The sequence below is a fragment of the Morus notabilis genome, unplaced genomic scaffold, assembly GCF_000414095.1.
Source record: "Morus notabilis unplaced genomic scaffold, ASM41409v2 Scaffold2148, whole genome shotgun sequence".
Lineage (NCBI taxonomy): Eukaryota > Viridiplantae > Streptophyta > Magnoliopsida > Rosales > Moraceae > Morus > Morus notabilis.
The window spans coordinates 1-14,732 of NW_010361628.1; the positions used below are offsets into that span (position 1 = coordinate 1).

A 14,732-nucleotide genomic window follows, 5' to 3' on the forward strand; every position below is an offset into this window, starting at 1 on the left:
ATATATATATATATATATATTTGGCACTTGTTCCTCACAATACATCAAACATTGTCCACCATCCTCTTTGGCCTCACCACCACAAGCTTGCGGACAAAAATAGAAGGTATGGAGCTCGTGACACACCCCAAGACTGTGTTAGGGCTTCGGCTATAACACTATACTTTTTCTTTCTCTCACACTTCTCTTTACGGAAGACTTTTTTTATTAATTATGTTTTTCTTTTCCTATATTTCATAGATGCTATCTCTTTGGCGACAATATGACAGTTTCGTGCATTTATGTGATATCAGTTAAATTTTAACTAACTAACGCTAACGCTCCTAATTATAATTTTTATTAATTGCTTTTTTCTGTCCCAAAATATAATAATAAAAAACTTCACACGAGATAGAAGAAAAAACATAATGAAAAGGGTAACATGGTAAAATTGAACGTGGTAAATTGGGCCATATGGAACAATCTAGAATTCCATTACAATGACAATAGAAAGGAGAAAAAGTAAACAAAGGAAGAACATGTAAAAGAGGACGTAAAATAGGCAAGTGTCGGCGACTTTTCTAGTAACATAAAATGCAAGGAGCCGAAAGTCAAGTGTCCTAAAGTTGGCCTATTAATTGCATAATTGGAGTTAAATAATACCAATAATAACCAAAGTAATCTGACTTAAGAATTGTTCTTTTAAAGTGTAATTTAAGTGTAATTTTTAAGTTAAATTTGAGTTATAATTTGAGTTAAAATTATAATTTAAATAAAATTAAGTAAAATTAAATAAAATTAAAACTTAAAAGAACGTAAATTTAAATAAAAGTTTTTAAGTTAAATTTGAGTTATAATTTGAGTTAAAATTATAATTTAAATAAAATTAAGTAAAATTGAATAAAATTAAAACTTAAAAGAACGTAAATTTAAATAAAATTAAAACTCGAGTTATTTTTTTTTAAATTTTTTAGACAAAAGAACGTGACCCTTAATATTTTATTTTCATGTGGGCAACAAATGTTGCTACGTGTCCAATTGCTTAACTTACACGTCTACTACATTTTGAATGATGGACAAACTTTTGGGACCCACAGACAGACCATTTCCTTTATAGCCAATCAGAGAACGTTTAGGAAACTTTGGACGGCTGCCGAGATAACTACACGCATGATGAGCTTGTCTGACTTAACTTCCATTAACTAACCTTTCTGTCACACCGTTCACTTCTACTGTTCTACATATTATCCTTTTGATAATTTATATTGTATTAAATATAAAATTTATTTTTAAATTATACTCTTTATAACACTTTATATTTTTATCTTTAAAATATAACATTCATTCTTCTTAAATAATAAAATATTAATAAAAAGCCTCATATGTTAGACTTTTAACTGAAATTAATATTTAATATATTTTTAAGAATATTTTGATAATTTTATGGTTTAAAATTTAATTTAAATTTAAACTAATTTAAACATTCAAAGAAAACATAACTTTTTTTATTCTACCAAATAAAATTTAAAATTTTTAACTTACATTGAATCAATAATGGATGTATCATAATTAAAAGTTTAAATTTAAATTAATTTTAAATTGGAATTAAATTTAAAACCATAGAGCTACTAAAATACACAAAATAACAAATTAAATGCCAATTTTCGTAAAAAAACCAAACAGAGGGGGTTTTTTTGTTAACATTTCATTGTTCAGGATGAATAAATGTTACGTTTTAAAGATTAGAGAGTAAAGTGTTACAAAGGGTATAGATCAAGGAGAATTTTTGTAATTATTTCTTAAATAAATAAGATGTATTATATTGTGTTATATTGTCATGATAAAATACGGTATTTAGTGTCATGACATACTGTACAAGGGGTCTAAAAGCAAAATTTTACAATTTTAAGGTCAAAATGTAATTTTTAAAAGTTTAAGGGTCAAAATATATTTTTTAAAAAGTTTTTAGGGTCAAAATTTAGTTTTATAAAAATTGAGCAATCAAAATGTAATTTTTAGAAAAAATAAATTTGCATTGTGCCCCTTAATTTTTAAACAATTATAGGTTCCGGCATGACTCTATGTATGCCCGATTCCGAACTTCAGTCATGCCCAACCTTAATATGAATCATGGATCCGCTATAAAATAATAAAATATAATGGACAACTTAGTGGACATTCATTTTTTTAACTCCTGTGTAATGGGTATATATGTAATTAACTCAAAAAGAAAAAAAAACTGGCTCTGTCCGAAAGCCTAGCAGGCTAGAGTAGGGCCGGGTCGACTCTAAAGAAAAAAAAGAGAGAGAGAGAGAAATTTACTGCACTGAATTTTTATCTCTCACTCTTAATTAGTACCCTTTTGTCAATATAGTTATTTGACTAAAAGGGTATTAATTCATAATTAATGGGTAAAAATTAAGATCTATATACTTTTAAGGGATATTTTTGAAGATTTTTTAAGAAAAGAAGATCGGTCCCAAAGCTTAACGGGCCAGAATCGGGCTAGGCTGATCGTTTATAAGGTAAAATTTAAAAAAAAAAAAAAAAGATTTCATGCCTCTTGAGAAATACTATGGGGGCCTCAAAGGACAAATTCGTCGGCGCAAAGAAAACTCAACTTCTTAGTGATGCTATTAACGTCGTTTCTCATCTGCAAATTGTGTCGTAGCCTCACGTTTGTTCTCGTTACTGTACGAGTCTATCGAGGCTCACAATTTTGGCATGACGGAGTTGCGACGAGCGTTGTTTCAAAGGCAGGTGCTTGAGTTGGGCATTTTTGGTATTCTCTCCTCATACTGAAAATTTTTTTTTTTGCCCCTCAAATTTCCTTCCATTTTTTCCATTTTCCCCTCCTTCTTGAATATGTCTTTGATTATTTGGCCCGTTTGGTTCCTACGTTAAATTCAATGATTTTCATTTTGAATTCAAATTTTATGAGAAAATTATTGGTGGCATTTTTTTTTTTTTTGTGAGAGAGAGCATCGTAGGTTAAGTCCTAAACCAAACAGGCTATATGTGTTTGGGCCTTTCTTGCTATAGCCAGCGAGGCCCAATTCTTACCAACTCAAAACCAAGACAGCGTCATCGTGACATCGTCCTCTTCTTCTTCTTCTCCACTTGTCAAATAGTAAAAAACGATCCATTAACGTCCGGAAAATGTTGTCGTAGAAAAAGCTCGACGCAAGCAAGCGATTCAACATCAGCGAATACGACAATAATCAAATGGAGCTCAATCTCTCCTTTCTCTTCTTCGTGTTCTTCATCTCTCTCAGCTTTTCCCCTTTTCTTCACTCTGCTTCTGTTCCTTCAGGTCCCTTCCTATTTCCTATTGATTATCTTTATTAATTTTTATACACACACATATATACATATATAAATATGTATATGTAAAGATCTGTTTCGATTTTATGGTTAATTTTACATATATAAATATGTATATGTAAAGATCTGTTTCGATTTTATGGTTAATTTTATGATTTGATGACTGTAGGATTGGAAAATGGCAGTTATAGTAACAGTCATTCCCGGCGCTTGTTCGTTAAAAGCCAGCCTCAGAAAAGGTATTATTGGAAAGAAAAAATAAAGAGTTTAATTCTTTTGGGTTTAGATTAAATATGTTTACATCTATATATATTGAGTGAAATTCGGTTGTAGTGCTGATGTAGCTAAAGGGTACATGACTAATTCCGAGCTTGAGGCTGCCATAATGGCGTTTGGGAAAAGATGCAGCAACATTTCGAGGATTTACAGGTGATTTCTGACCTTTGACTTTTTTTTTTTACTTGATCATATTTCTGCTTGAAGTTTTGGCTACATGTTAGAAATGCCAAATGTATTTCATGAAGGAAGAATTTTTTTTTTTACTTGATCATATTTCTGATTAAAGTTTTGGCTGCATGTAACAATGCTAAATGTGTTCAAGAAAGAAGAATTTTTTTTTTTTAAAATAAATATATGCTGACTTGCTCTTTCTTCCGTCATTGAGGGGCTTTTGGAATGGATCATCAGTATTGGGACGAGTGTGAATGGGGTACCACTGGTAATCGTTTCACTGAAGTTAGTTTCATGCTTTTGTTTTTATTATTATTATTATTTGTAAATGAATCTCGTAACAATATAATAACATAGGGTTTTTTTATTTATTTTTATTTATTTTTTTGGTGTGTGTGACTGTAGTGGGTCATTGAAATTTCTGACAAGCCTGGGCAGGAAGAGGCAGAACCTGCTTTTAAGGTGAGAGTGAAACTCCATTTACCTCGTTGGATTGTGAAACTCAGAGTTTGATTTGTTTTGTCTTCTTTGTTCTGTTGGGTGGATTTCTTATCCTTTAAAAATTTTCTGTTTCTTGTAAAGTATGAGCTGACAAGAAATGATACCAAAATATTTATGGAATCTTTCTTCTTGGTCTGAAAATATGCATGTAGCCTAACAACTAGTACTTAGAAATTAGAATATTTCCTTATCTGTTTTTGAACTTTTCTAACTCTGAAGTTTTGGTTCCATCTGAAATGGCAAAATCCTTTAGTGTATAAAGAACATCAAGGCATAGTGAGCGAGGATTAGCTATAAGTCTAATATTCTTTAGTCCCTCAATTAGCTGTAAGTCTGAAACGTTATGACATTCCTAATTGCATGACAAAGTCTCAGCTTTTGATTCTTCTCTGATATAATTAAAACATTTTTCCTCATCTTATAGCTAATTGCTCCTTACATCTACTCTACATCAAATACAGAACTATCGTATCATTGTTTACTCTAGCCTGAAATTCTTATTTATTTCAAATACAGAAGTATTGTATCATTGTATATACTTTTGAGAAACTTTTATTATCCATCTTGCTGATTGGCTGTGGGTTAAAATTATCTATAATTCAATTATTTCCTCTTCTCTGGAAGAATTTATGTAAAAATGTGACCAAGCAAAGCACGAGACTAAGTCTTAATTCTCTATAATGTACCTTTATCCATATTGAAAAATAAATAATATTGTTGGTCCACCTCCTATTGGTTGAAACTTGAAGCTTTTGGGACAATGATGATCTAGCGTGGTATTAGAGCATGTTGTTTTGAGTTGAAATGCCGAGAATTAGTAACCTAACATTGCACAAGGATTTATAGTCTTTTGTTTTTGTTTTCCATATTCTGACTCTTTAATTATTTTTCTCCTAGTGTCTTTACTGGAAAGATTATTTTATTCTTTATTTATCACTTGAAATATTAAGTGGGGACTGTCGGTTATAGTTTAAGCAACTTGGTTATGAATTTGTTGGTTGTTGCAGTACATAGGAAACATACATGGTGATGAACCTGTAGGGCGGGAGCTGCTAATGTTACTTGCGAATTGGATATGTGATAACTATTTGAAGGATCCATCGGTACTTATCATTTCTCTTTCAGCTACGTTAGTCTATTTTTTATTTTAAAATTTTTCATGATGTTGCTAATATATTGTGTGTAAAGTTCTAAACCTTCATTTTTCTTACATTACTCCCTGACTGGCTTACTAAAATGCATTCATTAACTTGAAGATTCTTCCTTTGTCATAAAATATTTCATCAAATTGAGCCCACTGATGAAGTTGAAGGAAGAAAAAAAAAAGAAACTTTACATGTTTATTTGTCGCTTCGATTACTAGTTTTTTTTTTTTTTTTAATTATTCTTTATCTCTTGTGCTCTACATATTCTTTATGCTCTACATATTCTTTATCTCTTGTGCTCTACATATTTCATTGTTTGTTTCTTTGTTAAAGTTCTTCGTCTTCCATGCCATTTGTTACCTTTTTTTCCAAGCTTAATTTGACATGGATCACTCAATTAAACTTTTAGCTCATTTAAACCTTTAAAAGGTTTATTTGTCTGTCTATTTACATTTTACACAATTCTTTTAATTCTTCTTTTGATAAGATGCAATTTAGGTAACTTTCAATATTCGTAGGTATTGAAAAAACTATCTTGAAAAGTCCATTTCTCTCTACAGGCTACATTGGTTGTAGAAAGTGTTCATCTTCACATACTTCCATCAATGAATCCTGATGGGTTTTCCTTAAAACAGCGTGGTAATGCAAATAATATTGATTTAAATCGGGACTTTCCAGACCAGGTATTATTTTGTGCAGTAATGTTTCCGTCCTTTTATTTATTTTGCCAACAGTTTATTTTGGTTCCGTTAAATTCCTGCCATCTTCTGGATATGCAAGGTGTTAAATCCAAATTGAAATGTATCATTGTAAACAATTAGCCTTTTTCTTAAATTGAGATTTAGTTATAAATTTTACTCATGATTTGTAATATTACATATATATAACAGTAAGAGTTAATGAATAGATAAGAAGAGACCTACATGTATATATGTGTGTGTGTGTGTGTGTGTGTGTGTATGACTTCATTATTAGACTCTCACAGTTACTACTAAAAAAAGGCTGGTTACAACTTAAATGATCACGTGGTTCTCGTGAAGTATGGATTGAATGGTATGAGAGGCAACTGAATCTATTCAATGTGGATTTTGCCTTGCTGAAAACATATGAAATGTACAAGTAGCCTCTGTGACTCTGCATTCATGTGTAAGGTTTTTGTTATTTAGATTCATATAAAAGCATAGATGAAATAAGTGGAAATTTCAATACAGAATGTGGGATTCTGTGGCTTATAAAAGATACATTTAGGTATACAATTCAAAATTTTAAGGTCAAGTTCAATCTATTTAATCTATATATTCACACTGCATGTTCTATATGCGCTTCTTCAGCATTTGTTAATAAATGAAATGGGGGTTACTTTCTATTGCTAGGTTTTATATGAATTACCTGAAGAAGATTCATGTCTACACTTGAATTTTTCCCCAAAACTCGATTCAACTTCTTCAGTTCATTTCAATTTATTTGTTCCAAACAGGTTTTAGGTTAGAATATAAGCAGGAAACTATACATCTCTTCGTGTTTAGAGCTAATTTGGGATTTGGATTTATATAAAAGCTCCAAACAGCTTTTAGGTTGGAATACAAGCGGAAAATTGTATATCTCTTCATGTACAGAGTTAATTTGGGGATTTTCTATTGATGAAAGACATTGACACGAAATGACAGTTTTTCCCTATGAATGATGATGCATTTGGACGTCAACCTGAAACCACAGCAATAATGAGGTGGTCGAGAGAGATACATTTTACAGCATCAGCCAGCTTGCATGGGGTAGTGTATCTTTCTTTCCATATATGTGCGTATGTGTCTATATATATGCATACCCAACTCGCAATTGGCCCACAATTGCTTTCATCATTCCATGTTTGTTCATCTTGCTTATCAGCTCTGCTATGGTACCCTATAAAAAGAAATCAGCTTATATGTATATACGTGTGTGTAAATATTTATTTATATTTTAGCATACCTTTTTATATTTTCTGCTATTCCCGTTTGTTGTTAGTAGATGAATGGATTCAGTAACAGTGCCTATCTCTTCACACTTTTCTGGAGAACTTTCTTTTTGATTTAATATCCTGCTCCATGTCAATGGCTTGGTTAAAGAACCAGTCAAAATTCCTAACCAAATTATAATGTACTGAATGCTGGTAAACATGTTCTTTAAACTTACAGGGAAACTAACAAACATATTTTCTTTTCCTGTCTGAAATCAGCAAAAACATTCATGTATAATACGTGAGATTGTCCCTATGTTAGGGCAAGAATACAACTGTAAACGGGAAAATTGATCTGGAAAAGTCCCTGGTGGAACCAGTTTCCTTTGCATGGTACCCTTGATTTTTTTTTTCCTTCTTGATTTTTGAGTACTTAAAAGAGAAGATTGCACGCCATTTCTGTAAAATCAAAGAACACATAAGTTTCTCTGTCCTTCATCCAATAGCTGCATGTTCTTCTTTCATTAATTTTGTTGGGTCATCCAGATTAAGTCCAACATTGGAGATATTAAAGTTTTATTTCAGTGTGCTTGATTCACACATATCGTGGAAATTTTGTTGGCTAACATGAATTCTGATGAAATGTAAAGAGTATTTAGATAAGGTATTTTGTTGCTCACAGGGTGCACTTGTTGCAAATTATCCATGGGATGGCACTCAGGATAAAAGGTAATATTAGATTGATTTTTACTTGATGTCATTACCTTCTCTTATTGTACTGACCATACTCATTTTCTCTATATTGAAATTGGCTAACCAACTTTTTCCTTTTCTTTCTATATTTTTTCCTCCCTAGTGTTAAATATCTTGTGCTGGCCTAAACATGTATTAGTTTGTTAGCTGTTAGCTGTACTATGGTGTAGTGATTTTCTTTTTCCCTGGCAAGACTAGTCCAAGCATATTTTCTGGCTGTTAACCAGAAAATATGCTTGCAATAGTCTTGACTGTCAATTTGGTTTTCTCAGAATGTATATTTTTGGGTACTGATTGTCACTTTGTACTTGCTTTACACTTGACTTTGTCCTCTGATGTGAATTAATTTCAGACGTAATTACTATGCTTGTCCTGATGATGATACATTCCGGTTCTTGGCAAGTGTATATAGTCGCTTTCACCATAACATGTCCTTAAGCGATGAATTTCAAGGAGGAATTACAAATGGAGCATCCTGGTAATGCAGCATGTGTTTTTCTTTCTTTCTTTATTTTTGTTCTGTTTTTTTTTTTTTTTTTGGCCCTTTTTTCAAAAAAAATTTAAGAAACAAACCTTCATTAACCATTACTCATGCTGGTATGGCAGCTTGAGTAATGGTTGTTAACCTGAAGAATTGCATTTTGCAACTTTAGAGGGAACAACTCATTACTACTTTGTATTCATCTTAATCTACAAATATTAGCAGGCATAGACTTCTCTTTGACCTACACACAAACTCACAGAGAGGGACACATACAAATGTTTGTATTTAGGTACATATGAATGCATTCACAAACACACACACACACACACACACACACACACACGCACGTGTTTCAGCAATTGTTTCACAATAAGACTGTCGCAGGTATCCCATATATGGAGGTATGCAAGACTGGAACTACATACATGCTGGTAGCTTTGAATTGACTCTAGAGATTAGTGACAACAAATGGCCTCCTGCAAATGAGGTTAAATTTCAGCTTAAAAAAATCATTTCCTTTATATTGTATAATTAATCTTGTTTATTTGATAATTTAACCGAAAAATTTATTTCATTTTTTCTTCATAACCCAAAAAAGATTCTCCTTTGTAGGAAACAGAAGTAGTTTATAAATTTTCTTCTTGTCTATTCTCTTTATAAAAGATTCTCATCTATTCTCCTTTGTAGAAAACGGATGTAGTTTTGTAACAATTCATAAACTTTTTTTTCCCCTATCACTTCAAGGAGGGACACCTACTTTTGTTTGTTTCTTTCCTCGAAACATCTATTTTGAAAACTGTTTGGTAGGATGTGATTCTGAATCTGATGATTTTAGTGACTGTAATTTTTATGATGACTTCCTTAAGGCAGTTCATCATTTTTCCACTGTGCTAATAAGTATATTATTTAGCAAAAATGCCATGGGAATCACGATCATGAAAGTTTTGATAGAAAAGTCATAATGTTGTGGGTACATTTCTTAGCTATTAAATGACCAGAGGACTTGGTACTTAAATTTTCTATGACTTTTTTTATTTTATTTCTTTTGTGAATTTCCTAGGTCGCAGAATAATTGGAATTAATTTAATTCTACACACATTTACTATGATTGGATGACTAAAGGAGTTGGTACTTAAAACACACCTACAATTTTCTATTTTTGTGAATGCCCTGGGAAATTTAGTATTCAAATGGAATTTATTTTTATTACTCCGAATAACAACTTTCATTCAACTAGATCTGGCAATAAGCTGGTTACTGCATCAAAGTTTATCTCCCGGAACAAAACCTAGCCAGTTCTGTTGAAGTTCAAAGCCCATCTAAAGTCAAATCAGCAGAAAGATTACTAGATTCCTGAGTCCAGTTAGAACAGACATACAAAGAGAAGCTAAATCCTTAACCGAAACCACCAGGGGAATAAGGGTAATCCAGCCCTGTCCAGAATAGCTTCAATGCCAGTCTTCATATTGTTCTCCAGCTAGTTATTTTTATTTACCAGTTGAAGAGTTTAACTAATTTGTCAACTAGGTTAAGAAGTTAGATGGGCCCTGGCTAGCTCATTGAGTAACCTTACATGAATTACATTTCTATATAAAAAAAAAAAGACATAAGTAACTTCTATTGTTAACCTTTCTATGTAATTCATGTCTTTAATTTCTATCTTCCCTATATAATAAAGATTCTTTGCTACGTTTATCTATATATTGTGTGCCAGTGCAGCTTGCTACCCTCTGGAATTACAATAGAAGGAGCATGCTTAATCTTGTTCTGAGCCTTGTGCAGGTATTAGTGGTTTGGCTATCATTATGTTTCTTGTAAACTGTAAGTTCATGTAGCATAACTTCTCTTTTTATTTTTCGTTACTCTTTAAGATTGTATCCCAGCCAATCTAGTGAATGGTTACATTTCGTCATATATGGTTCTCAGTTTCTGAAGTACTCTCCCAGATAATTTATACAATTGACATGCTTAAAAAAAATATTCTCCGCTGTCGAATTTAACGTTTATTTTTATTTTTATTTTTATTTTTGATGTCTCATACTCATTAGACAGGAGTACATGGAAGGATTTTTTCATCAGATAGTGGGAGGCCATTGCCCGGCTTTATTACTGTCGAGGGAATAAATTACACGGTATGTTATGTTGCATGTAAAATTTTTGTATTGAAAAGGATCATCTGACTTTGCAATCACGCTGTTGATTTACTTTTCAATTATGCTAAATTTACTTGTCACAAATCAGTTGATCATTAAATTAAATGTATTTGTTGGATTACTGATTAGCTTAAAAGTTAAGCTATTATTAAAAAGGGAAAGCCTACAATAGTTTTATGCTCCAACTCTCCCACTTCACATGTGGGCTTAGACAATGGTAAACACATGAGTGGACATAAATTTGATAAGCCAACAAAGGAATTCTTTCTATGAGCAGCCTAGGACTTAAAAAAGGGCCCGACTTGGGGAATCAAGTGATGAGGATTTGAACTCGCTGCCATCAGCTCTAGTACCATTTTGGGAACAATATATCTTTGAAAGGTTGAATTATTAGTAGCTTAAAGCCAAAGTGTTCTGTTGTGGTGATATGGCCATGGTGACTGTTGTCAGTAAAGTCATTTTCATCTTTCAGATAGCGTGTATTTTGGCTAGTAGGACTCGAATCCTTGTCTTAGACGCTTGAGTTGCACCTAATTTAATACATATAAATTTTAATTATCAAGTTTAGCCAGAAATGGGTTAGAAAAATGTCTGGATCAAGTCGGTTCCCCTAAAATGTGGCATTCTCAAAGTTTGAGGATAATTTGTCTAAATCCTTGCTAATCTGTTTTCGTTCTTATGTAGTCAATGATGATTAGATTGACAATAAATGTGTGTGAACCTATATATATATATATATATAATCGTATATGTATATATTTTCCTGAAAAGCTTAACTAGACATAGTTGGACGTGCATGAAAAAGAACAATGTTGCAATCACTAGTTTGCCTTCAGAAATCTAAAATTTCAGGTGAATTTTTTATTTTTAACAACTAGAGAGGGATATGGAGCTAAATAGTAAAAGGGAGGGCAAAAAAAAGGATGGGAGCGGTATCCAAATTTTCCTTTATTTTTCTGTTTTCTGGGTTTACCTTACTTGGATCAGGAATCGCCTCTGCCTTTCTCAGTAATTGCATGTAGTGAACTTGTTAGGATGTGTAAATTTTCTTTTTCCGTTCCGTGCTGTCATATTTTTGGATACTTCCATCACGTCGTACTTTGGTTAATCCAATTACTATACTATGTTTATGATCAATTGAAGCTGTGGATGTGTTTTGTTCGGCGAGCCTATCGTTAGCTGAAGTTTTGGATATAACTTGACAAGTATGGTCAGCTGATTTGTTCCTTCTTTCCATGAAATGTAATTTTGTTGTTATGTTTTTTTAGGTTAAAACAAGAAGAGTATTTGCAGATTACCATCGATTGCTTGCTCCAGGAGGGAGGTATATAGGTACTAGTTGAATTCGATAAATCTTAGAGACAAAAATCTTAAAATAAGATGACTTTTATCAATAAGCAGGTGAACGTACTATGTGATCATTTTATACAAAGTTATGTTGTTTACATGGAAGACAGTAAAATTAATGAGGGGGAAAAAAAAAGAAGAAAAAAGTCAATGTCGAAAAAGTATTCGTGAAGATGTTTCCATAACTCTAATTTATTAGAATGGATAGCCTTGAATAATTAAGATACATGAAATAATGTGATATCTCTCTGCATGTATGCTCACGCATGCACGTACACATATATGCACATATGTTATCACATACATGTATGTATAGTAGGTAACAACTTACTAACTTGCTTTTGTTCCAAGATATGCTAAAATTTTGCATGTTATTTCAGTTGCTATTTGTTATTTTAGTTATAATTAGGAATAAGGACAATATGCTCTCCCAACTTCTGCTCAAATTTCTAATGTTATTTTTCAGTATTGGTTGGTTATTCTAGTTCTTATGGTTTTTAAATAAGAAAATATTTTCTTAAATAGTGCATTTAGTACATATTTTCTTTCTTTTCCCTTTTTTTTTTTCCCTTCTTTTCCCACATTAAGTTCAGTCTCAGAATAGTCTTGTTTAATGACGTTATTTAGAACTGAGGTTTACTATCCAAAATAATGGGATTACTCAAGCCTTGGGACATTGTTCTTCTACAGTGATTTCTGATGTGGAACTATTAACTTTTCAGTTATGGCCACTGTGCCTGGGTACAGATCAAAGACAACCCATATCTGGTTAGAAGAAGCTGCCACGACAGTTGATTTCATTCTGGACCCAGTAGTTACTCCCAAGGGGAATCTACTTCAAAGTGCATGTGAATGCAATTGTGGTAGTTTGAGCAGGTATGGCTTTGTAGACTTTTTTCAGGGGGGTCACTTTGAAGTATATGCCATTTTGATTGTAGCTTTAGGATTCCTTTGTTTTTTGTTTCAAAGGAGAATAAAACACAACCTCTCAAAACAAAGACAGTACGGGCCCAAAAGGCCAGTTGCAGTCTGAGGTTCCCATTTGTACTACAGTTAACTGTATATTTTTTTTTTAGCAAAAAATTTGTTTTGCACAAACTTATCTCGAGAATAAGATCTTCACCCATGTTTCCATGGTGGCTGAAAATAACCACCAGACTGAAATAGTACAAAAATTGTTCTCTGCAAGTATCTCTTTGTACACACTCACTTGGAAATCATGAGAGGTTTATTTCAACTAATGATCTTAATATATAGAGCTGTTTGCAACTGATCTCATGCGTCCTCGAAAATAGTGAATTAGCAATTGGTGTTTAGCAGTCACTAATGTGCTTCACCATGGATTGCCTTGGAAAAATGATTTTCAATTCTGTTCTGTCTGATCTGTATAGTTTGTACATATGGTATAACGTGCTTCATAGTTTTCATTTCTATTTATTACCTGTTAGTCGACGGCATATGCAACCGATGATCTCATGTGACCTCAAACATAATGAACTAAGCATAGTTGTTTATCTCGGGAGCTATTGTGCTTCACGATTGATTCACTTGGGGATATAATTCTTGTTGTTGACTTCCACTAAGGAAATACTAGTAGAACAAGAAGCAATCATTGAGAAAGCCTAGGAGACAACAGACAGAGCAACGGGAAGAAAGTTTATCCGGTATCAAGGTTTGTTCGTTGGAGTTGATTGGTTGTCATTTCTTTGGATTACCTGCATAGGTTTGATAGTTAATTTGCAAACTTCCTCAAACTTCTCACATTATTGGTTATGGTAAATTCTTTGAACATTTTTTAGCAGTTTTCTCTGCCTTGAACAACTTTTCAATTTCTTCTTTTTCTTAAGAAGTGATGTTCACTATTGTTTCCAACCATAGTCAATATTTTCCAGCCCATTCTCGAAAATTTTAAAGAACGAACACGGTTGAAACTCTTCTGCTAAAAGCAACTGATAGTTTTGGATGGTGAACACAGTTGATGGATTTGACTGAGTAGTCCGATTGTTCCACAAATTTGTAATTGTGAAAGGTTGTTGTAGCATCAGCTAAGTAGTCCGATTGTTCCACAAATTTGTAATTGTGAAAGGTTGTTGTAGCAGGTAAATAGACATGGTCCTTTATTCAGATACAGATGTATTTACTGCAAAAGAAAGGTCATTAGATATGATATTCTTGTGATATTCTATATTTGAAATATTACATAACAGATCATGAATAGCTGTATTAGATATGGGGAAAAATCAGATAAATCACATCTCCACCATGGATTTGAGGCTGCCTTCCGAGACTAGTTTCTTTAAGTGGTGAAGAAGTAGATCAAAATCATCTCGCGTCTTTATGAGGCTAAGTCGTAGATATCGTTATGAGGCTAAGTCGTACATACTGTTCTTCAGCACCGAACATGCTACCTCTACGGCCGATGATATTGGCTGCTTTAAGGACTGCATAGCAGTCTTTGTCTTCTTCCCACTCACACTTCAACCATGCAGAAGATGCCATGGATTGTATAGTCTCACTGTTAAAACTAATGTTTTAAGATTGAAGACCTTTATATAGTTAATGCTTTATTTGCATTCAGCCGCAATGACTATGAGCTTGCAACAATGAAAATTCTTTGATGAAACTAGCATAAGTATGTCATGCATGTGAATGGATTTTCC

At 32.6% G+C, this 14,732-nt stretch overlaps 1 protein-coding gene across 5 annotated transcripts; it reads left to right on the forward strand.

Annotated features, from left to right (window-relative positions):
• The first annotated feature begins 2,594 nt into the window (after nucleotides 1-2,594).
• Nucleotides 2,595-13,268, forward strand: LOC21384369 (carboxypeptidase SOL1). 5 transcript variants are annotated; one of them, XM_024167081.1, is made up of 16 exons: nucleotides 2,595-2,761; nucleotides 3,151-3,292; nucleotides 3,473-3,542; nucleotides 3,637-3,732; nucleotides 3,991-4,021; nucleotides 4,159-4,215; nucleotides 5,262-5,357; nucleotides 5,960-6,082; nucleotides 7,067-7,171; nucleotides 8,018-8,064; nucleotides 8,441-8,566; nucleotides 8,957-9,059; nucleotides 10,292-10,354; nucleotides 10,621-10,704; nucleotides 11,994-12,057; nucleotides 12,795-13,268. In XM_024167081.1, exons 2-16 carry the CDS (start codon nucleotides 3,205-3,207, stop codon nucleotides 13,103-13,105), a joined length of 1,464 nt encoding a protein of 487 aa, XP_024022849.1. In that variant the 5' UTR covers nucleotides 2,595-2,761; nucleotides 3,151-3,204; the 3' UTR covers nucleotides 13,106-13,268. The 5 variants fall into 5 exon arrangements, with proteins under 5 accessions (XP_024022849.1, XP_024022848.1, XP_024022850.1 ...); XM_024167080.1 differs by lacking the exon at nucleotides 2,595-2,761 and having other exon boundaries at nucleotides 3,133-3,292; XM_024167082.1 differs by lacking the exons at nucleotides 2,595-2,761; nucleotides 3,151-3,292 and having other exon boundaries at nucleotides 3,476-3,542; nucleotides 3,968-4,021.
• The last annotated feature ends 1,464 nt before the right edge of the window (nucleotides 13,269-14,732 follow it).

What these genes read in the sequence shown, in the direction of transcription:
- LOC21384369 (XM_024167081.1), top strand. Translation starts at nt 3,205, where the DNA reads ATGGAGCTCAATCTCTCCTTTCTCTTCTTCGTGTTCTTCATCTCTCTC. An exon ending in GTGTGAATGGGGTACCACTG is followed by an intron (nt 4,022 to 4,158) that starts GTAATCGTTTCA and finishes GTGTGACTGTAG; the next exon opens with TGGGTCATTGAAATTTCTGA. An exon ending in CATCAGCCAGCTTGCATGGG is followed by an intron (nt 7,172 to 8,017) that starts GTAGTGTATCTT and finishes TGTTGCTCACAG; the next exon opens with GGTGCACTTGTTGCAAATTA.